This window comes from Macrobrachium nipponense, chromosome 28, assembly GCF_015104395.2.
Source record: "Macrobrachium nipponense isolate FS-2020 chromosome 28, ASM1510439v2, whole genome shotgun sequence".
Lineage (NCBI taxonomy): Eukaryota > Metazoa > Arthropoda > Malacostraca > Decapoda > Palaemonidae > Macrobrachium > Macrobrachium nipponense.
Genome location: NC_087217.1, coordinates 33,042,488 through 33,067,114, shown reverse-complemented (window position 1 = coordinate 33,067,114; position 24,627 = coordinate 33,042,488). Strand labels below are relative to the sequence as shown.

The 24,627-nt window shown below is 39.0% G+C and overlaps 1 protein-coding gene across 1 annotated transcript in view; it reads left to right on the top strand.

The window, feature by feature from the left end:
- The first annotated feature begins 5,471 nt into the window (after positions 1–5,471).
- The window catches only part of LOC135201660 (beta-parvin-like), a 196,474-nt gene continuing 177,318 nt past the window's right edge, over positions 5,472–24,627 (top strand). The window contains exons 1-6 of the mRNA XM_064230771.1: positions 5,472–5,590; positions 9,230–9,410; positions 11,206–11,301; positions 11,805–11,888; positions 13,038–13,160; positions 14,060–14,206. Coding sequence (XP_064086841.1) covers positions 9,326–9,410; positions 11,206–11,301; positions 11,805–11,888; positions 13,038–13,160; positions 14,060–14,206 — 535 coding nt within the window. The 5' untranslated portion in view covers positions 5,472–5,590; positions 9,230–9,325. The remainder of the gene's footprint in view (positions 5,591–9,229; positions 9,411–11,205; positions 11,302–11,804; positions 11,889–13,037; positions 13,161–14,059; positions 14,207–24,627) is intronic.

Below are 24,627 nucleotides of genomic sequence, written 5' to 3'. Positions count from 1 at the left end.
TGGAAGGTCATTAATTCCTTCTGCAGAGAGATAGAATTGTTGTTCCCACGGATCGGAACCTCTTTATCCGACTAATTTTTCAAATTCTGTAACATTTATGAGAAGTAAGAAATAGCGCTGCACATGGGCACCCACACATAGGGGCAAGAGAGGGCACTTGCCCCCCTCCCCCCAAATCCGGAAATCCTTATATATATATATATATATATATATAGATATAATATATATATATATATATATATATATATATATATATATATATATATATATCTATATATATATGATATATATATATATATATATATATATATATATATATATATATAATATATACACACACATATTACATTTGACTACATCACTTAGTTTTCCTTCCATTTTGCAATATATTCTTTAAATAAAGTAAATGTATCATCATGTATTGTAGTATAAAATTTGTATACAGTATGCAATTGCATTGCTCTTTCCAGAAATATTTGAATTCAGCTGACCAGTATATGGAACTAATGTAAAAAAAAACAATAGTTTTTTTACAATAACGCTGTATTTTGTCTTTATCGCATCTTCCTTCACTTAAATCATTGGCAGCGTAGTATATGTATATATATATATATATATATATATTATATATTCTATATATATATATATATATATATATATATATATAGATGTATCTATATATATTATATTATATATATTATATATATATATATATATATATATTATGCGTGTGTGTGTGTATTTCCTCTTCTTGGAGAATATGCTGCGGGCGCTCATGACACTGCACGAATTAGAAAAGCACTGCCTAATGATCCAACTTTCATCTGCTCCATTCGAGGGCAGTCTAAGTCTGCATGGGCAACAACATAAGTTTAAGCAAGACGGGAAATGAACTGCCAAAGATGACTGACAACGTAGAGAGGGTATTTAAGGAAAAATTGCCGCCAACTTGTGAATAAACAGAGCAAGAGGCTTTTAGAACGAGACCGTAGACGTGGAGAAGGAGAGAGGTGGGGTGGGGGCGGATGGGGTGGGGAAAACAGATCCCTATAAGTTGCCATTAAAAATAAGGACGGGGAATGGACGGGGGAATCGATACGGCATTACCAACTACAAAAGAAACTGAAAGAAGTTTCCAAAGGTGAGTGAATAATGAAGTTACTCGTATAACTAGAGAGTTAACCAAATTAGGCCAACAGCAGACCCTGTTAAGATCTATAGTAATTCTATGAGCAATCACAAAATATTCCTCAAACTCCCTACGACAGAGTAGCAGACACGAATATGATGTGGGAAGGTTGCATCTGAAACGAAAACATGCTGTCTGGAATCACGTTCCGAATAACAAGGACTCTCTGGCCATTCTCAGAGAAGTGAAAAACGAGGAGTATATCAGTTGCCTATTATGTACATTTCAATGTATGTTTTCAGGGAAAAGAAAAGCGTGAACAACATACGTCTTGTTATTGACAATCATTGTTGCTGCAATATATGAAATTTGTGTATATAAGTCATGGAAAGGATTTTTTAGGAATATTTGCTTCAATGACTTGTGATTTAACTGACATCGTGAACAGTGGGGCTCCTTGGCGCAACTTGCTCATTAGATAGATGCTGAGTGTGCCTTTGATAGCGTTCCACATTCTGTTCTCTTCGAGAAGGGACTGACAGGAGGCGCTTGCATATTGGCATAAGATACTAAATATACAAACTAAGTGAGGGTATTCATTAAGCGACAATATATCAAAACGTAAAGTTACTAGAAATGGCTTTCCTTTCCATCTCTCTTCGTATAAGGAAGTTTGTTGTGCAAACGACTCCTTCCATGTATTGCAAATGTAACAAAAACCAAGATTACAAAAGTTAACAGTTAATACAGATGATGACTGTATGAAAAATCATTGCCTAAGATTCAGTTCAGAGAAAACTGGATTACTTATGGAAAAAGCACCCTTGACAACCATAGATAGTTCTTCGAAGAAACTCGTTAATAAGAAACGAATTTACTGACAGATTTAACATACTTCTCGTGGGAAGCAATACACAAGATGCAAATCCTTAAGTCGTTTTCCAAAGGTACGGAAACAAAACGATGATCCATCGGTTTAACATAATTAGAGTTGTCCCTCTTTCCCGAATCCTAAATGTGTATCAGAATTAGATATGACATAATTGAGTGGAGAGGTTGTAGGGTAAATGACTAAAAGTAACACCAAACTGTAAAAATCTCCGTAAAATACACTCCACTGCTAAATGCAACGAGGATTTCCCGCAAAGAGTGTGGTGTGTGTAGCGAACAACAAGTAACGTTACTCAATGCACCGATGATATCCAGTTCTCGATCATGTAACATCTAAATTATCGGTTAAAGTATCATTTACACAACAACACGCCAAGTGGAAAAAATCTCTTCTTTAAAGTCAGCTACATATGTATGATCAGAAACCTAAGGTTAATCTCAAAAAGTTTGTGCGAGAAGCAATACTATATGAAGCCCCACGCCGAAACAAGATTTGCAGTGATGGGATTGTTGACTTCTTAGGATATCTGGCAACTGATATTCATAATGAGTCGAGTGTTATGACGATCACTCTACTCTCACAATAAAAATATTGTTAAAAATCCACAATTATATATCAAAATATATTTCTATGTAAAAAAAGAATTTTTGTTTACCAGAATGTTTAAGTTATATATATATATATCACTTATTATAAATAGATATTATATCTATTATATATCTATATATATATATATGCTTATAATAATATATATATATATATATATATATGCTTATAAGCATTTAACGAATATGTATATTATTGTTCCTTATTTCTGCTAAAGGCCGTTAAAAATATGTTGTTATCTTTGTTTCTGTAAAAAACAAATGCTTGAGCGACCTGGATATGAAGATTTTTTGTTCTAAAATGCGAAATGTGTTTGTTTGCATTATACGGAGGATATCATTAATGGCGATCAGTGATCAAACTCGTTTCAGTGATTCCAGCTGTGTCAAACATTTCAAACAATCGACATCATCATTTCCTGTGACTGAGTAAGATATGATGATGGTTGGGGGAGAGGATGAAATAAAGTATCAATTTGTATTCAAACAGAGAGTGCTTTAGCATTAGCTGATGTGACGTACCACCATAAATGAGTTCTTTGTTTTAGAGCAGGTCGTTTGGTAAATGAACCCCTATCCAGAAGAGATGTGAAAAACACACAGCCAAAGCAACGTCGGGCAGGCACACTACAACGACCCTTCGGAGACGTCTCCCGGCTCACAGAAATCAAGGGGCCAGCCATTCATCAACATTATATAAATATTCACGACAAGAACCCATCTCTACAAGAGCTGACAGAAACCACCCAGGTCGTGCACAGCGAGGATAACAACTGTGGTCGCCTCTTATAGCCGAAGCGGTAAGCATCGCTATTCAGAAACCGACCCCGAATATTCAACAAGAGTCGGATCATATACTCCCCTCCAGCAGGAGAAGGAATGCGCGAGCCAACAGGGACCAGACAGCATGGCCCCAAGCCACCGGGCATATTGCTCCCCTCGGAACTAGGACAAGAGAGCGTCCAACGAAGGCCAAGTAACATGCTCCTCGCTCAATTCGCCGAGACCCCGCCTGACACGGACCTCCACCGTTAATCAGCTTGGTCTATATGGACGCACACACAAACGCTCAAATTTAATACCATACACATTTATGTATACACAAACATTTGTCTATATGTAACTCTACATACGCTATACAATATTATTTATTTTTGTTTCTGTAGTTGGATTTCTGTATCTGTTCTTGTATTTCTATATGTATTTTTTTATTAGCAAACCAAAATGCAACATTATACTAAATTTTTAACACATATTTATAGCACATTTAGTTAACCACAAGTTTAAACTTTCACTTTTGTTGGCGTTCAAGTTTTCATGTTCTTTGTACCCAAAACAACGTCCTGAAATGTTAAGCTGTTAATCCCTTGACCAACCAGTACTATATATCCCCATACCTCGAGGTCATTCTTCCCACACGATGATATAAATAGGCCGAATAGGCTGGCTTCATCTAAAAAAAAAAAAAAAAAAAAAAAAAAAAAAAAAAAAAAAGATTGTATGTCAGTAGTCGCTTGATAATGCCATCAGGCGAAAAGCTGTCGAGACAGAATTCAATAAATGGAAGAAGGAAGTTTGCGTAATTTTCACCAGAAATTCGTATTGCTTTAAGAAAATTATTTAAGAGGAAAACTATGCCCGTAAAAGTGTGTGTGTGTGTGTGCGTGCGTGTGTGTATATATATATATATATATATAATATATATATATATATATTATCTATAGTATATATGTGTGTGTGTGTGTGTGTGTGTGTGTGTGTACGTATATAAGCCTATCAATCACTGCTCATGCAAAGTAGGATATTCTGCTAAAAGAACCCAAAAGTCGAAGAATCCTGCATCAGATAAAAATATAAAGTAGGTTACACCCAGGTGATTCCTGGTTACACCGTTCTGACGTTCATGGATGTTTGATCCGGCTGACCCACATACCCAACCCAGACTGCCGTCACGCCCAGAACTCGAGAAGGCCCATGATCCCTCATTAATGACTGTACATAATTTTACAATAGACTCTGTTGAATGTGACGTAAAACCCCGGGAAAGCAAAAGAATTCCATATAGTAGTACAGATTACAGTTATATCGTCTACTGTTCGCATTCACTAATCAAATTACCTCTTAACTTCTCTGCATCTGATTACTTCTGAATATGCTTTCTGCTACAAATCGTGGAATTCAAAATGAAATGAATGAATACGTTCTTTCCTTTAGGGATTCCAATATGCGCTGGCAAGAAGAAGGCTGATTCCTTTCACGTCAGTTACACTACAGGGAAAGGGCGTGTTATGTTCCAGACCATGTTAGGCTTTCTTCGTCTCTTTGTTTGCATTTGATTGGTATCTCATTTGCTCATAAATAGGATGACAACTTATGAGATATTTCAGATGTGGACGAAAGTAGATTTTCAGATGATTATAAGAAAGTAAGAGGCGAGGAAGAAGATTCGAGATAGAGGCTTCTTTGGGGATTTAGAAACTTCTAGGAACATTGTTTTTCTTCTATTTATCCAGAAGTTGTCTCGTTTCTCGAAGAGAGAGAGAGATTTTTGGTTTGGTTTGTATGGTGTTTTTACGTTTGCATGGAACCAGTGGTTATTCAGCAACGGGACCAACGGCTTTACGTGACTTCCGAACCACGTCGAGAGAGAGAGAGAGAGAGAGAGACTCTGGTGCCGATTGTATCTGATATGAGTAGCCTACACAGGATACGACAAGGCAAGATCCAACAAGATCACGTATACGCTAAAGCACAAAATGCTATTTCACAAATAGAAATTTCGACGTTATGGAACCTGAGATACTACGTGTCGCAATATGGGATCCTGACGCCATATCCTGTCCGCCAACGCTAAAACATTTAGTCTGAGCCAGTGGCTGAGGGCTTAGTACTTCAGTGGGTCAAATCATGGGACTAGGCAAGCGCTAATTATTTAATTTTACGTAGGAACACCGAACTGGTAAGGTAAGGCTATTCTAGATTCACACGTGTGTCTCGACGATTGATTGCCCAATTCGATATTACAAACTGGCGTCACCATTGCAGCAGTCACTGCCAAAGAAATTTCATCCATTTGCACATATAATTCGTGATAAGAGAAAGTGTCGATAAAAATGCTCTTCGTTCATGGTTTGCACATCTTTCTTACATGCCACTCTCACATCTTGCAGTCGTACTATAATTATCATCCGTCAGTAGGAAGAAAAGATAGTCGATCCTGATTTTTTCCCCTACTGAATAAATAAGGAATTGAGCTACTTCACCCAGTTTCGTTCTGAGAAATGAGCGGCACTCGAGCATAAACGACGTAAGCACTTACTACATACTCCACGCAAGCACACAAAATTGAAAGCCTAAATCGTGCGCATTCATGCCATTATGAGACACTTGGTGATCTCTGGACATTCATTTGGATAACTTGTCTCATATAATGTCCATAATCGTTGATTCATTAGAATGATTTCAGCATCACTGTGTGAACACGACATGTTTCGTGAATATTTGCAATATATTTTCTAAATATTTTTGCAGGTCCAACAACGACCAAGACCCCAAGATCAAGCAATAAATTGTCTTTCGTTGTTTGTGTGCAGTTGTTCCTTGGATGAGACAACATCTCAAGAACCACATTAATTAATACACTTGTTCAAATGCATTTTAACGTAGTTTTCTCACTAAGTTTTTGTAACAATAATGTACAATTTTTTTTCTTTCTTTTTGCCTCACTAACGCCACTAATTGCAGATTGGGGGATGCAGTGCATATTTTAAGGAAATTTCACTGTGCGACCAGATGGATATTATGGTTTGTAATATAGGGAATATATGCTACAGTACCTACTGCCTACTGACGGGAGCCGTAGGCGCCAGGCATCAAACTAGGAGGTCTGGGGTGGGGCCTCCCCCTGCGGGGTCCGAGGCAGAGCCCGGAGACAAAACTTTGAGTGAGAGTTGAAGGCAATAGAACGCATTTCCATTATAAAAATCAAAGCTGTAGATACTCAAAATTTTAGTATTAAATAGGATCATTTTATGTCCAAACCCTGTTTTAAAAAATTATATCCAACCGTAGCTCAGCCCTTGCCCTCCCTCATGAAAATAAAAAGAGATTTATTACAACAGTACTGTTGTATACAGGTTGAAAAAGGGAATTTAATAATAAGTAGTAGTGTTTCAATAATAGAGAAATTTATTTCAATTTTTAACATTGTGGTACAATCTTTAAAAAGGACACAAATGAAAAAAAAACATGTCATTAAATGAAAACGGACACCAAACTCTACTGCAAGGGTAACTTTTCCATTTCTTAATCATTACTGTCAATTTTGTGGGTTGTCTGGTCGCCAAGTAGTCAAAAAATCTTACTAGGCGACAATGTTTCTTCACTGATGGTCGCCCGCCAAATTATAATGTTAAAATATGCACTTGCGAGATGAGCAGTCTCTGGTGCCTCTGGATATGAAGGCCCTTTTGTTCCAATACCTCAGTCTGCCGCCAAACTATTTAGCCTACAGTTCCTTTCTTCCTCTCCCGTGCCATCCGAGGATAACTCTTCAGGAATGAACACAGCGAGCAAAAGAACTCAATAAAGATAAGGCTAGATTACTCTTTAAACAATATTGGTTAAATGGAAGGATGTAAATATCGTCCAAAGAAAAATAATCTCATTTTTAGGAGGTGTGGGGTTGGGGGCGGGGGAAATATCGTAAAGAAGGCTCTGAAACTAGAGAATTATGAGCTTGCATGGTATAGCGGAAAAAAAAGGTGTATGAATGGTCAGAGATAACGATTTTCAGGGAGACCTTGAAAACGAAGGGTTGAATTGATTGTTCACGTAATCTGCAGTCACAGCGACTCTTACTATCGGCGCTAGAATATGGTTTATCTCAAGTGATCTTGAGTAATTTATCAATGAGAAGTTACTAAGCTGCGAACAATTTTTATAGAAACCTTGCTACAAAAGGAACAGAAACATAACAAGAATAATGTTAGACTATGGAAAAGATAAAAATTAATTGTTGAAAATATTTTCCCTTTCTATTGTGATAAAAAAGAATTTTTATGATGATGAATTTAGAGGTGATGACAAGAAAAATGTAAGGGCATTTGGTTATTGACTGATGTCCTCATCTGGAAGCAAAGCCTCGAGTAAGGAGGCACATTTAGGAGAAAAGACACTACTATGAGATTCAGGGCCTCTGTAACACGGTTTTTTCGCAATAACTTTTTATCTATGCATTTCATAAATATAACGCTTATTCAGAATACATATTATATCTACACATAAATTTTGACTGTATTCTGCATTACGTAGGTTGAATAATTTTGGTACTTATAATGTAAAAGTGACTTTTTTTGAAGACGGGCCAACTTACTCAGAGAAAAGGTTTCGAACGCACTCGTTACGTAACTTATGACAGCATTTCTTCCCTCTTTCTCGATGGATGATTGGCTATACGTAACGAAGGCTAAACCTCTGGCAACAATGACATACAAATTTAAATACAAGCAAAGCAGTACACCTTTATGAACTCTGGAACCTCTCCACTGATAATTGTCCTTATGACCAAACCAACAAAATATGTTAATAAATACAAAAACACTTTGATTATTAGTCTAACTCCTAAAATAAGTTTCCTAAGAAATTACAGTCTACTTTATAGGTCACAATCAGATTGACAAGATGGAAGGAATAGTTAGTAATTATCAAAAGCATAGTAGACAAGCTTGATTTTTTAACTACTATATCCAATGTCAAGCAATTCTTATTTATTGGCTATCTACCTATTTATTGAAAAAAAATAGCCGGTACCGTATATTGGCTTTAAACCTTCACCAATAATTATCGTCAGAACGATGACTTCATGAAGCTCCACCCACTTTCGCCTCGTTATAATTCAGGATAACACTGAAGGCTACCATGGGCATTGTTGGATTAGAAAATTTAACTTCTGGCTATAAAAACTAATTTCTCGAGTAGTTGTAAGAAGTGCTAAATGATCCTCAAGGATCCCAGCAGTTGGCCTAAACGTTTAATTCATGTGTAATACGCATTTACTGTTGCGGCACTACTGCTACAGTAGTATACTACACTAGCACAGATACCCCACCCACATCTATGTATCGTTCCGCCATTCATAAAGTCTTAGGGTTTCAGAGCCGGTGGAACAAGGAGAATGAGTTTGTCTAGTGGATGGGCGGGGCAACATTTCGTCAAAAGGTGTTTGTTTACCTTGCTTACGTAATGAATGTTTTTCGATTCTTGGCTCGTAATCAATGGCCATGGCGTCGGCTAGATCATTTTTACTCTATAAAAATTAAAACTATCGGGTTTAGGTTATTGATAATGCTGACAAAATTTGTGTGTGGTTGTAAAATATACATATGTCAACTTTCAGCTGCATCCGATGCTTTGACAAGGAGCAAAGTCCAAAAAACCGTGTTACAGAGACCCTGAATCTCATAGTAGGATATAAAACATCTGATACTATATTATGATCTGAGCGCACTTCACATTTAAGAGAGCAAAGAAAAAATTCAAAACTCAATCTCGTAAGCTGACAACTAAAAACTAACATCACAATGTTTCTTTCTCGTCCAAAAGAATCCTCTGCGCCGTCGAGCCCACCAAGCCGAGACTTCAGAGGTACTGAATATATAACATCCGAGGTCAACAGAGGTCACTCACGGGATACCTAAAATGTCCCGGATAAGTTCACCACTGGCGACCCACAGCCGCACCCCGTCGCCTTCGGGCTCAATCTCACCTGATGTTCCCCATGGCCGTAAGTGTCGCCTCTGCGGTAAAGTTGGCAACATTCTAGCATTCATGGGATATTTTTGTTCCTGGGTAGCCTTCCGTAACAGATGTTATCAAGAGGGAAGTTCGTTTTTCTGTCTGAAATCTATCAACGCTTTCGTTACAAAAACAAAGACCGTTTCTCGATTTTCTCGAATTCCTCATATATCTTGAATACGCCTCAACCTGTCGTGGAGATATCATTGTGGTTAATACTGCTACATATGTATCTGACAAAAGTGACCAAACAGATCTGTGTGCATTTACTTGCTTGTTGAGATGTTTCTAATGTTGTTTTCTTTATTATTTATCTCTGTTTATCTCATAGATGTGTTCCACTCCGTGGAAGCTTGTTTTGCAAGCCGAACGAATGGCTTTAAGGCTTCATTCATACTTATACGCATGTTTGTTCAATAATAATATAATAATCATAATAATTTTCTTAGTTGGTTTTGCTTACCCTTACTTTAACAAGTTGGTGAGTGACGAATACTTGAGCAATAAAATGAGCTACCTGATGCAAAGCTGCAGAGTAAAAAGTCATTTTTCATCTTGTCGTTATTGATGAATTATTCAGAATCACGAAAATGCTCTTAAAAGACTTCAAGATGCCATTGAGAGAAATCTGTCAATATAGATTAAATGACGAAAGAGGATCGGTAATGTCATTTGCACTTCGTCATGCGACTGAAGGGTGCTAACATCAAGTGGCACTTTTTATAATCCTTCTGTAACGGATATTAACTCAAATTTATCGCAACTTGCTCCTTTTTCCTTTCTTCAGTTGCCCGCCTAATCTGGGTTGGTCTGTCCTTTTTTAATTGTTGCCTCAGAGTAAGAGTAAAATCTTGTTTTGTTTTGAGTTTACTATATAATCGTAGTAACCGGACTTAATAATATTCTTTGTTATCTTTGGAAAAAAAATTTCGCTTTATAATTACCTATTGGAAAGATCTCATATATTGAACTAATGTCAAACAGGCTAAAGCAGCACAAATCACTGATATATTTTTCTGTATTATGATGATTGATACTGTAATCTCGAAATACACACTGACATCATTATGTTTATTTTGTATGCACGGGAGTGTGAGAACATGCGCATACTACATCCAGTATCCTGTTCTTGTCTCGTACTGGAAGTTCTGGTCGACATTAACCTATGCAGCTGTAATTTCCTTCACGCTTTCTGATAAAAGTATCTCTACCTTCGGAGCTCATTTTACAGGGAATTTTCTTTCAGCTATGCCAATGCTCCTGACCTTCTTTCCATGTTGTTCTCCAGTCATATGGTTATGGTTTTATAAATATATATACTATATATCTATATATATATATATATATATATATATATATATATTATATATATATATATATAGATATATATATATATATATATTATAATAAACCATTATCTGTAGATAAAATAAACACAAAAGTAACTGCTACATTTATGCTTTAATTGCTTAATCTTAACCCATTAGCGCCCTTGGTTCTATGCAGTAAAACTTCCACAACGTTAGCTACTTCACACGCTGTGAAACCATCCACACTTTGCTTCCATACTGGAGAATTGGCTCAACCGTGCCCTTATTATCATTCAACCATTGGTTCCAGACAACATAGTCTCTTGTCTGTCTTTTGCACGTACCATATGCTCCCTTTCTTGCTTCTCCCATTAAGTCCATATCAAAACCATTGAGCCATCTTCCTGGTAAACATTTTGTTTCTAGTTTCTCTCTCTCTCTCATTGTATCTGTATCCCCATGTTCCCATTGCAGAGGCTCAGCTGCTGAGACCGAGGACAAATGAATTGTCAGACACTTCGGAAGACGAGGCTGAGCTGCGAGCTCTCTCGGGGGGCTCGTCAACCGATGGTGAGTACCAATTAAGGACTGGCATAATTCTGTAACCTGGAGTTACAAAACTACAATAATTAATGCCGAATTGACATCGTTTGCTACCGTTATTTATTTACATTGGAAGAAAATGACTGGCATGATTTTTCTTTTATGACTTGGTAACATTGATTTGAGCCATACACGTGTGTGCGTTGTAATACTGATTCAATACATGTATAAATTTACGCATGATAACACTGGTATTGCGACAGCTATAGTACTGTTAGGCTACCACCAACTCTGATTATCAAGTTTACTTTTTGTGCAGTTACCAGTTACATGAATAAAACGGAGAAATGTTACAGAGTTATATAGGAGACTCTCAGCCATCCAAAAATGTTTGTAAATTAGAAATTAGGAAGGAATTTGTCTTTCATGGGAAATCAGATAAAATCAGAGGCAGTACATAAGCATCCTCGGTGAATAAAGCTAGAGTGAAAATAAAGGTGCAAATCCACATTCTTTTATTTATTCCATAGCATCTCCGAGCACTTCGCCAGCTCCGCCCAGGATAGTGGACTACATGCCCAAGACGACGCAGTTCGTCCATGTTGATAATAAAGGTACATACAGTATGGAATTGTGAATTTCTTTTCAGTCTTTGTAATGAACTCTTATGAGCTGAGCTGCAAGAATGTGAGTATTTTGTATGATTGTTCTTGTGATTCTCATGTTGCAGAAAAATCGATATATAAATATATATATATAATATATATATATAATATATATATATAATAATATATATATATATATAAAGGTTTTTTTTGCCACGAAGGAAAAAAATGAAAAAACGAGTTGGCCGAGTACTTTCGGCCTCAGTAAAGGGTCCGAATAGGACCGAAAGTACTCGGCCAACTCGTTTTTTCATTTTTTTCCTTCGTGGCAAAAAAAAAACCTTTATTTATACATAGCATCTCGTTTTATATACTTCGTGATCAAGTTATTCATATATATATACATACATACATACATATATATATATATATATATATATATATATATATATTATATACATACATATATATCATATATATATATATATATATATATATATATATATATATATATATTACTTTCAATTTTTTAATGTCAAGTGCGTATTTAAAGTTAGGTAATGATTTGGAGACCCATTAAAAAGGAACAAAAAGGGCAACTGGTTCTGTCTTAGCACACTACTTGTCGATATGTCGATAAATCTGTTGATGAGGTGAGTAAGCATCAGGTAACTGAAAGCAGACAAGGAATGATTTATCATGTTGTTTTGTTCTATTAGATTTTCTTTTCTAAAACCACAATTTCTCTAAATTACACCACAGGAAACGGTACCCTGTCTTAGTTTCATTAGTAAATTAACTTATCAATGAAACATCCAGACGCAAACAACCTTTATCAATGAAACTTGCAGACCCAAACAACCGTTATCACTATAGTAAATGAATATGAAACCGACTTAATAAATACTGAAGGAAATACCTCTTAATCATTTTCATCATTTTCACCCTACTGTCATTCAGATAAATATATTTTTAATTGAATGGTTTGAACTTGTTTTAAATGACTCCCATGTCAATGTACAGAATACTGGGTCTGGATGCATGACAAGCGATCTAGACGGATTGTGGGTGAAGTCATTCCCGCACTCCCACTCTATATTTGTTACTGACGTCGGGGTGCCATTCTAATTTGCCTCAATGATCTCGACTTTGCCGCAGGTGGGGCAACAGCAGGTGCAGGCAACCGCACCAGCAGTGGTGACGGCCGAGGAAGAAGCTTCGGTCCCAACATAGTGGTGACGGATCCTGAGACGACTGATGCCATATTGGGTATACGAAAAGGTCAGTTATACAGTATGTACCGGCGTTTATGAGGATTGTTAGTATCCAGCTTTCCCAGATAGTGAATGTAAGGAATTTATATATGTGGCATGTTAACTGTAGGTACTGATAACTGTGAAGCACATTTTTCGATTTACAAACTTCTTATGATTGATATAAAATCCTTGTCAGGTTTTTATGTAGCTGTATAAATTTACTGTGTCACACACACACACACACACACACACACACACACACACACACACACACCACACACATATATATATATATATATATAATATATAGATATATATATATATATATCATATATATATATCATCAGTGCTTTAAAGTGGTTTAATTTTATACTGTGCATATAAAAATGGAGGATAGACTTTATTTTTTAAGTAAAAGCTGGCTCGTGTCCGGTTTAAGTGTTTCACTGGAGAAGTGTTAATGGGGACGAGAAGAGGAATACCAAGAAAGTTTTCGGTATGTGATTTGTAGAACGTATGCGAAAGGAAGGGCCTTATTATCCAAGAATGATTTGGGTGCCTGCAAAATTAGAGATGAAAAGCACAGCGTGAATGTCTTCGACTTGATGATGATGAACCTTTTGTAGACTCATGAAACTGCTAATATTGTGGAAGTTTTCTGCATAAATGGTTATCCACGAATGAGCACAGTAATACAAACTGTCACGTGGACTTATTTTCTTATATAGAGATGAATATCAATTACTAAAGCACTTCCTTAAGAATGTAACCCGAAATAAAGTACGGAGGGAATTTTAAGAGCGACGTTACACTTTTATATCTCAACGAGTAAGGTTAGGACGAGGAACATAACATGATAACAGCATAAGACATAATCTTGAATTTGGCGGCATTTTTTTTCTTCTTTCTCTTTTGACTTATCAGGAGAAGGCGAGGCTGAAGTTGGCACTCTCAAGATGGCCTCTCAAAGACCGAAGTCACCTAGACCGCACACTCCGAGAAAAGATGAGTCAAACGAGTCTTTTTGGGACAAAATAGGAACTTTAGGCCGAAAGAAGAAAGTTAAAGAAGGTAAGTTACTGTGAGTTGAAATTTATAATTATTTAATGTGTCTGAATAAGGTAAATATCTAAGTGTAATATCCAGGTGTCATGTTTGTTTACTTTTGAGGGGTGACTCATTCTTTTACATGACACCTACACATTGAAATACTTCAGTTTTTACGAGCTATTCTAAGATGTATACCTTACTTATGCACGTAAAAACTTGTTAAATATATTGATGAATTAAATATCGGTGTAAGTAGGTTAGTCTAGGGTGGACACTTATTTTCTTCGAAATTTATTTAAACAAAGTCTTCGCAGCTGGCATAGACTGGGTCAGCATAGGCTAAGTTATTTTTAACATCACGTATTGTTAACATGGCCATCACATAACTATTGACATATTAAATGTTCCATGATAGTGGTAAAATGTAGGATGTTGAGGTAGCAATGCATTTTTTTTTTCAATTGGTATGGTGTCTCTAGGTAGTCAAGAAATAGGTAGGTAGGTAGCTAAGTAGGTATACCTAGGTAGTAGCTATACATACATACTAGCCTACTACCTAGGCTATAGGTAGATACTAGGTATCTAGGTAGGTACTCACTAGGCTATTCATAGAAAAGAGCGGTGTGTGTGATCCTAGGTGTCATTGCAATTGTATTTGGTTTATCATTTTGAGTGCAAAGTGTCCTAGGGTAAACAATCACGGACATTCCATCATCATCACGCTGGCCAGGCCTTATTCACTTGATATTTAATTGGTGAAACAAGAATACAATTACAACTTTAAGCATGCCATTCAAAAGATTGAAGTTTCATCAACATAATGTGATATATGAAAGCCCCATACAAACTAAAATAAGCATGTGAGCTTTTTGTAAAATAGGTATGTTTTCAAGGCAGTTTTGAAATCCAATATGACAGCAATCATGTGGCTGGCCGTTCTAACCACAGACAATCCACCATGTTTCCCAGCCTTCCCAGCACTCATTTGAACAATGTTAGCGTATATATGTAACATTTATTGATCTTACTCAAGATTGCAGTTGTAATCAGCACAATAAAACAACATTTTGTTGCCTATATTAGTGAAAGTATGAAACTTTTTATTCCCGGGGCCATGGTTTGAACTGAATTCATTTTTACCTTGTAATCGGTGGTTTTATCCTTACTGCCATCACAACTGAAACTCCACCGTGCTTATTTGATTGTAATTATACACATTTTGGTCTTAATTCACTCCACATTGCATTTGAACCATGTTGCTGTTCCTGGTTCCTAAGTACCCACTCCACAAACACAGTTACGAGCAGCAGACGACTACACTGTTCATGAGGTTTATTCCCTTAATTGTTTACTTTACTCATTATTTAGTTCAACTTACTGGAAAATGTTTATTTAATTCATGTCTATTATCCCTTTTTTGCAACCAAATTAACCCTGAAAAATTATAGATATTTCTGAAGTACAAGCAGACGATAGCAAAAAGACTCATCATTGCCAATCTAGTGGAGCTTCACACATACGCCGATGCCTTTACAAACTGTTTCCATGAATTCTAGTTGTCATAGTAGTAATGCAGTAATGATAAAATTGCTGTAATATGTATATATACTACAAATAGATACTCTAATTTCACTTATTTCCCCGGTTTTGTGTAAGTCTTGTACTCAGTTTGGAGGGTAAACACATACCAATTGACAACACTAATAAACAATTGAAGAGCGCAAAACGCCACAAAGAATGCCATAATCCCCTTACATAAGTACTCGTTAGAGGTCGGGTTTACGATTGTTGTGATGAAAGTGCCCCAGCATCTATGGGTACAAATGGTGTGCAGATTTAGCACAGGAAATGGGAAGTTTGTTGACACAAGCAACTCCGCAAACATCGAGATGGCGCCAATCTTCTAAACATTTTTAATTTTAAGTAAAAATTTTGAAAGCGTTTTGGTGAAGTTTGCACTGCGTTGGCCACCCTTTTCATTACCCTCTGTTTAAATCTTAAAATATGGCCTTAATTTCTAACTTTGGAGAAAATACTTATTTCCAAAGAAGAGTAGAGGTCTTTAGCTCCTTCTCTCACCAACTACAACTCGTGACTTATGACCATCTCCTGTGTCAGAACGCGTTAAAAGTACTTTTTCGGAGGGTGGCCAGCCGTGGTAGTCGGTGAGTTGGGCCAGTCCATGCGGTATTTTACCCTAGGTAGTATGGTTTGAACTCTGAAATGGGGATATGAGAAAAAAAGCAATAGGTAGCCTAGCTTAGGTTAGCCTGGAACATTGTTGGTAAAACTGAAGACTACTACTGCCCCCCTCCTATGTATAGGGTAAACAACTGCAGACAATCCATCGTCATCGCGCTGGCCAGGCCTTATTCACTTGATATTTAATTGGTGAAACGAATACAATTACAACTCTAAGCATACCATTCAAAAGATTGAAGTTTCGTCAACATAATGTGATATATGAAAGCCCCATACGAACTAAAATAAGCATGTGAGCTCTTCGTAAAATATGTTTTCAAGGCAGTTTTGAAATCCAATATGACAGCAATCGTATGGCTGGCCGTTCTAACCACAGATAATCCACCATCTTTCCCAGCCTTCCCAGCACTCATATGAACAATGTTAGCTTATATATGTAACATTTATTGATCTTACTCAAGATTGCATTTGTAATCAGCACAATAAAACAACATTTTGTTGCCTATACTATTAGTGAAAGTATGAAACTTTTTATCCCCGGGGCCATGGTTTGAACTGAATTCATTTTTACCCTGTAATCGGTGGTTTTATCCTTACTGCCATCACAACTGAAACTCCACCGTGCTTATTTGATTGTAATTATACACATTTTGGTCTTAATTCACTCCACATTGCACTTGAACCATGTTGCTGTTCCTGGTTTCTAAGCACTCACTCCACAAACAGTTACGAGCAGCAGACGACTACACTGTTCATGAGGTTTATTCCCTTAATTGTTTACTTTACTCATTATTTAGTTCAACTTACTTGAAAATGTTTATTTAATTCATGTCTATTATCCCTTTTTTGCAACCAAATTAACCCTGAAAAATTATAGATATTTCTGAAGTACAAGCAGACGATAGCAAAAAGACTCATCATTGCCAATCTAGTGGAGCTTCACACATACGCCGATGCCTTTACAAACTGTTTCCATGAATTCTAGTTGTCATAGTAGTAATGCAGTAATGATAAAATTGCTGTAATATGTATATATACTACAAATAGATACTCTAATTTCACTTATTTCCCCGGTTTTGCGTAAGTCTTGTACTCAGTTTGGAGGGTAAACACATACCAATTGACAACACTAATAAACAATTGAAGAGCGCAAAACGCCACAAAGAATGCCATAATCCCCTTACATAAGTACTACTGGTTAGAGGTCGGGTTTACGATTGTTGTGATGAAAGTGCCCCAGCATCTATGGGTACAAATGGTGTGCGGATTTAGCACAGGAAATGGGAAGTTTGTTGACACAAGCAACTCCGCAAACATCGAGATGGCGCCAATCTTCTAAACATTTTTAATTTTAAGTAAAAATTTTGAAAGCGTTTTGGGGTAGTGTGCACTGAGTTGGCCACACTTTTCATTACCCTCTGTTTAAATCTTAAAATATGGCCTTAATTTCTAACTTTGGAGAAAATACTTTGAAAGAAGAGTAGAGATCTTGAGCTCCTGTTATCACCACCAACAACTCATGACTGATGACCATCTACGGTGTCAGGACGTGTTAAAGTACTTTTTCGGTGGGTGGCCAAAACCGCGGTAGTCAGCGAATTGGCCAGTCCACTCGGTTGTTTACCCTAGTACCAGCCCCTAGTGGATTAATGTAAAAACATGAGCAAAAGATGGAAAATATCATAAATAAAAAAAAGTCAATGTTTCCATTGTAAATATTTCCATTAGCAACTGGCAGGAACCAGGGCACAATAGTTTTGTTCAGTCTTACTGCATTGTTAATAATATGACATTAATTTATACCCAAACTATAAAAGAATCTTTGTATTTTTATGAAATCATAGCTTTCGATTTATGTTTTAGACCTTCATTGTTGGAGCCAAGCAGTCTGTCTGGTCAATTTTTGTAAAAGGTCAGGACTATTGTTCAAAGTGATAAGAATGGTTTTCCTGATTTTGAATTTCTTTTCAATGTGAAAATGGTAGTTTTAATACCCCTCCAAATAATGGGGCCCACAGTGGAAAACCTCTTAGGGTTTGGGTTGGGAATACAAAAATTAGTTTTGAAATAGACAGGATATATCATAACCATCCCTAGCAAGAATGCTGTGTCCCAGTGTTGCACCCCACCCTCCCATTATTGTTAAACTGGGCAAAAGGCCTGTATCTCTAAAATTACTGATTACTAGTAGTAAATGTAGGTGAAAATTATTAAAAAATTTTCCAAGAAATTATGAAATCTATTCTCCAAGAAACAACTGCCTTAACATTTCTTGAAATTTGCACCTTTGTAATTACTAATAATATAGTTATAAGTATAACTAATTATTAGTTATATGTATAACTAATGGGAAAATTGGGTTGAATTTGTAGGGTAAAGTATACTTTCAAAAATTAAAATTATTAATAGGCTATGTTATGTAAATACCTTGTGTGAAATCAGGTCCTACTGGCCCAGTTAGTAGTACCAGGATTTGGGCCCTGATATCAGTCAGTGTAAGACCACTTATTGCCTTGGAGGTTGACATCTCTTTAGGTAAATGTTTGATCAGTTATGTAAATTGTGGCGTAGCTCTGGATGAAATTTAGAAATTATCGGCAGCAGGATAATGAATGGGGTTAAGGCATTGAGTGCTTTGTCACAATGTCTGGCAGATGACTTCAGAATGGATCGCTGGCCCTAGTTAGATGGGAACTGCTTAATACATTGGTTCTTAACCTGGGGTAGGGAAGAACGGTGATGGTTAGGACACTTTTTTTTTTTTATTTTTTTTTTTTCTATGTAGAAGTAAGAGTTTGAAGAGCAGAGATGTTGTTGACATGTAAATGTGTAGCCTCAGCATCCTACATTATAAGTGAATGTGGTAAGTCATATACTTTACTATACTTGAAGCTATATATCTTCAAATAAAAATTTCCAAAATATCCAAATCAACCCTACCAGTGGTGATGATTTGGACAAGAGCATGGGATGATTCAGACAATTATTATAATTGATATTTACCCTCAAGTCAGATGATAAACGAAATATAAATACCATACGAAATGTTTAACTGAAATACTCAAAATCAAATTAAAAAATTATTCTCTCCTTTGGTGATTGGCAGACAGAAAATGTAACTGAAATCCATGATGTTTTCTGAGAGTAAATGTTGAAGTTGGCTTAAAGAATGTTGTTTTTATACATGCAACTTACCCGGCAGATATATACTTAGCTATAGACTCCGTCGTCCCGACAGAATTCAAAAATCGCGGCACACGCTACAGGTAGGTCAGGTGATCTACCATTCCCCCCGCTGGGTGGCGGAATCCAGACCATTCCCGTTTTCTGAGCCAGATTTTCTCTGTCGCTGAGGCCGGCAACAACTGTTGTTTGGTCTCTCCTGATTGGAATTCTGCTCATTTGCCGAGAATTGGTTGGACTCATTTGGTGAAGTACTCTTGTTTGTTCTCGGGATTGGTATACGCTTATTTTGGACTGGATTAGGACTTGGATTTGGTTTTTTCTATTAATATGGCTGAAGTTAAGGTAACACCTAAGTTTTAGGGTTTGTGTGCAAGGGCGACGAATGACAGAACTAAGGTTGTTGTTTAAAGCAGAGGTAGATCCTCATACACTTTGTATTAAATGTAGAGGTTCTGAATGTGCATTTGATAGAACTTGTGCTGAATGTGAAGGGCTTATGGAGCAAGGATGGAAGGATTTAGCTTCTTATATATTAAGAAAAGAGAGAAGGATAGAGCTAGGAAAGCTTCAGCTAGAAGCTCGAGTAGATCCTGTTCTTTTGAGCCTGAATTAGAAACTAACAAGCTAAATGATGTTTTTCCCATAACCTCAGCCCCTTCTCCCTGCGTTGAATCTAAGGATTCATTTTCAGAAATGGAAAGAATGAGATCCTCGATCAGGGAGCTTCAGGATCAGCTTAAAGCTATGGAAACACAAGGTAAGAGTGTCAGTGAATACAGTGACTCCAGGTAGTGGCAGGGGGTGGAGGGGGTCCGTCTGATCGGCTCCGCATTGCTCCTAGGCCTGGACCGCTTCCAAACTCCCAGGACCAGGGGAGGAGGAATGTCAAAAGCCGCAGGGAGGATGTGGAGCATCCCCAACGATCAGGTGTCCCTTCGGCAGATCCGAAAGTAACGACCCAGGCTGCCTTGGATAGCCGCCGTAGAAAAGGCATCCTGGAAGAGTTGTTTTTCTGCGTCGGACTCCTCCTCGTCTAGGCGTGGATGGAGCCTCTGCTTCGAAGTCTCGTCCGCTGAAGAGATCGTGGGTTACGCCGAAAGGAGACGCTTTTGATTCGAGCCCTGAGCGCTTTCCAGAGAATTTTCCTTCGAGTAGTAAGAAGGCGAGAAGACCGTCTCCAGCGCCTCAAGACCCGACTAAACTTTTCCTGCTTAATCTACAGGAACAAATATCCTCCCTGGTAGGCGCTCTACATACGGATTCGTCTCGAAGGAAAGACTCCTCCCTCCCAGTGAAGAGATCGAAGTTTTCTTCTCCTGGTAGAAGAGAGGTTTCTCACTCTAGCAGGCGCTCGTCACCTGAGAGACTCTCTCGTTCTCCCTTTAAGCGATCCTCTCCTTTGTATAGGAAGAAAGTTCCCAGCGGTAGCCGCTTGCAGAGCAAACGATCAGCTACGTCTTTTCGGAGAGGTCAGGAGTCGGACTCCTCTACAGAGGATCAGGATAGGCGTCAAGAGCCTAAGAAGCAGGATATTTTCAAACGCCAGGAGTTGACAGAGCCTAGTAGGCGCCAAGAATATAGCAGGCGCATAGAGCCTACCAGACGCCAGGAGTCTAGTGAGAGGCGTCAAGAGACTACCAGGAGTCACGACAAGCGCCAGGAGTCAAGCAGGCGCCAGGAATCAAGCAGGCTTCAGGAGTCGAGCAGGCGTCAGGAGTCAAGTAGGCACCAGGAGTCTAGCAGACGCCAGGAGTCGAGCAGGCGTCAGGAGTCGAGCAGGCGCCAGGAACCTTGTAGGAGCTTAGGTCGGAGTAAGACCCCTTCGCACTTTATGAGTTCTTCTGAGAGTAGGAGCCCTTCACCTGGTAGGAAACAGGTTCCTGAGAGGAGACCTCATGCGTTTACGAGCTCTATTGCGCCTTGTAGTAGCAAGAATTTGTCGCACGGGCGACGTTCTTCTTCTTTTGACAGAAGTCCCTCGACTACTAAGAACCGCTCTTCTCCGAAAGGATCTCCTACAGCCGGAGACTTAGAAGAAGTCTCGGATGAAGAATTACCAGTGGATGTAGTAGTCTCTGATTATAAGAGATTGTCTTTGTTGTTGTTGCAGGAGTTCGGAGATAAGCTTCAACCAGCGGATCCGCCCTCTCCAGGATCTTTGTTATCCAGCACGAAGTCTCCAAAAGCATCCTCATTTGTAAAAATGCGTCCAGCATTCAAAGGCTTTGGAGAATAGCTTAAGAATAAAAGAGAGGCGGGCAAGACTGTTTTTTCATGCCCTCCTTCAAAGTTGACGGGTAAACCTGGAAGATGGTACGATACCCAGGAACCTATGGGCTTAGGACTGCCTTCATCTGCAGACGCAGATTTACGCTTCCTTTAGTAGATTATCTTTCAAGGAGGGCGCGCTCTACTATCAGCAAAAGCTACGTGGGGGATGTGTGAACTGGACCATCTCCTAAAGGGACTCTTCAGGACACTCGAGGTATTCAATTTTATGGACTGGGCTTTGGGAGCCCTTGCGAAGAGAGCCCAAGATCCCGAATTTGTCACTATGGAGGAATTATCGAGTGTATTATCTTGTCTGGACAGAGCGGTGATGGACGGTTCGGTGGAAGTGGCTGCCCTTTTTGGATCGGGAGTTTTGAAAAAGAGAGCAGTGTACGGTTCTTTCCTGTCCAAGTCAGTATCTCCTCTACAGAGGTCGGCCTTGCTATATTCGCCACTTTCTAACCACCTTTTCCCACAGGACACGGTAAGGGATATAGCAAAATCCTTAGCTGGTAAAGCTACACAGGATCTACTGACACAGTACAAGAGGTTCAAGCCCTGCTGTTCCTTTTAAATTTTCAAAAAGAAGGATAAAGCACCTCTTCAGCAGCCCTTTTGAGGAAGACCTTCCAGGAGACCCGCCGGGAAGGCAAAATGAAGAAGAAGTCCTCCAGATAGCGGTAGGCGCCAGACTTTCGAACTTTGCCAGAGTCTGGGCGAAGAGAGGGGCGGACAGCTGGACCCTCTCTACCTCTCGAGAGATACCTCATCCCCTTCAGGGAATATCCTCCCTTAACAAGAACTCCAAGGGAGTTAACAGCGAGATACAGAGATCCTGTCAAGAGTCAAGCTCTCCTGCAAGCAGTAGAACTTATGTTGCAGAAGAGGGCAATAGAACCGGTTCAAGATCTCCATTCACCAGGTTTCTACAACCGTCTATTCCTGGTACCAAAAGCCTCGGGCGGGTGGAGGCCGGTTTTGGACGTAAGTGCGCTGAACGTCTTTGTGATCAAGAAGTAGTTCTCGATGGAGACTTCTTCCTCTGTACATTCTATTCTTCGTCCAGGGGACTGGATGGTATCCCTGGACCTTCAAGATGCATATTTCCATGTGCCAATTCATCCGGCATCAAGGAAATACCTCAGATTCATGTCACAGGGAAGAGTTTTTCAATTTCGAGCGCTTTGCTTCGGACTGTCGACGGCCCCTCAAGTCTTCACGGGTGTCCTAAGGAATGTGGCGCATTGGCTACATTTAGAAGGAATCAGGATCTCGATGTATTTGGACGACTGGCTAATACGAGCGAAGTCGAAGGATCAGTGTCTGGAGGACCTTTCGGTAACATTAAAGATGACGCAGTCACTGGGACTCCTAGTCAACCTCGAGAAGTCCCAGCTGGATCCCCAGCAGAACATAGTTTATCTGGGGATTCAGATGGATTCTCGGGGTTTTCTAGCGTCTCCATCAACAGAGAGAATAGAACGCTGCCTTACAAAGGTGTCAGTGTTTCTATGGAAAGAGCATTGCTCCGCGAGGGAATGGATGAGTTTGCTGGGAACCATATCCTCGTTGGAGCAGTTCGTTTCCCTAGGGAGACTGCACCTAAGACCCCTTCAGTATTATCTGAAGGAGAACTGGGATCAGAGTTCCCAGGACCTCGAAGAATCATTCAGGATCACGGACAAGATCAAGCAAGATCTTCGGTGGTGGTTAGACCCGAAGAAACTCGGTCAAGGAATATCCTTACACATAAAGAGCCCTCTCCGAGCGTTGTTTGCAGACGCGTCGGATGTAGGGTGGGGAGCAACGTTGGGTTCGGAAGAAGTGTCGGGAACCTGGGAAAGAGCTCAGGTGTCCTGGTACATAAACAAAAGAGAGTTGAAAGCCATTCACTTAGCTCTCTTGCACTTTCAAAAACAGATCTCAGGATCGATCATTCAGGTCAATTCCGACAACACGACAGCCCTAGCGTATATCAGGAAGCAAGGGGGAACCCATTCATTCTCCCTTTACGAGACAGCGAGGGAGTTGTTGCTTTGGGCGCAAGAGAAACATCTCTCTGCTAACGAGATTTATTCAGGGAGAGAGAAATGTTCGAGCGGATCTGCTAAGCAGAAGAAACCAAGTACTCCCCACCGAATGGACTCTCAACCCTCAAGTGTGCGATCAGTTATGGGGGTTATGGGGAAGGCCGAACATAGACTTGTTCGCAACCAACTGGAACAAGAGGTTGGAGAATTATTGCTCCCCGATCGCAGATCCAAGAGCAATAGCGATAGACGGCCTCCTCATGGATTGGAAGGGAATAGACGGGTACGCTTTTCCCCCCTTCAAACTAGTAGGGGAAGTAATAAGGAAGTTCGCCTCCTCAGAGGGAACGAAATTGACTTTGATCGCCCCCTTTTGGCCAGCCCTAGATTGGGTGACAGAGTTGCTGGAGTGGATGGTGGATCTTCCCAGATCGCTCCCACTAAGGAACGATCTTCTCAAACAACCCCACTTCGACAGGTATCACAAAAACCTTCCCGCTCTAAGTCTGACTGCCTTCAGACTATCGAAGGACTCGTTAGAGCGAGGGGGTTTTCTCGAGAAGCTTCAAAAGCAATCGCAAGAGCCAGGAGACCATCCACGTTACGGGTGTACCAGTCGAAGTGGGAGGTGTTTAGAAGATGGTGCAGGACGCATGAGGTATCCTCTTCCAGTACCTCTATAACCGACATTGCAAATTTTCTTCTTTACCTTAGAAGAAAGTGTGGCCTAGCTGTATCTACGATCAAGGGGTA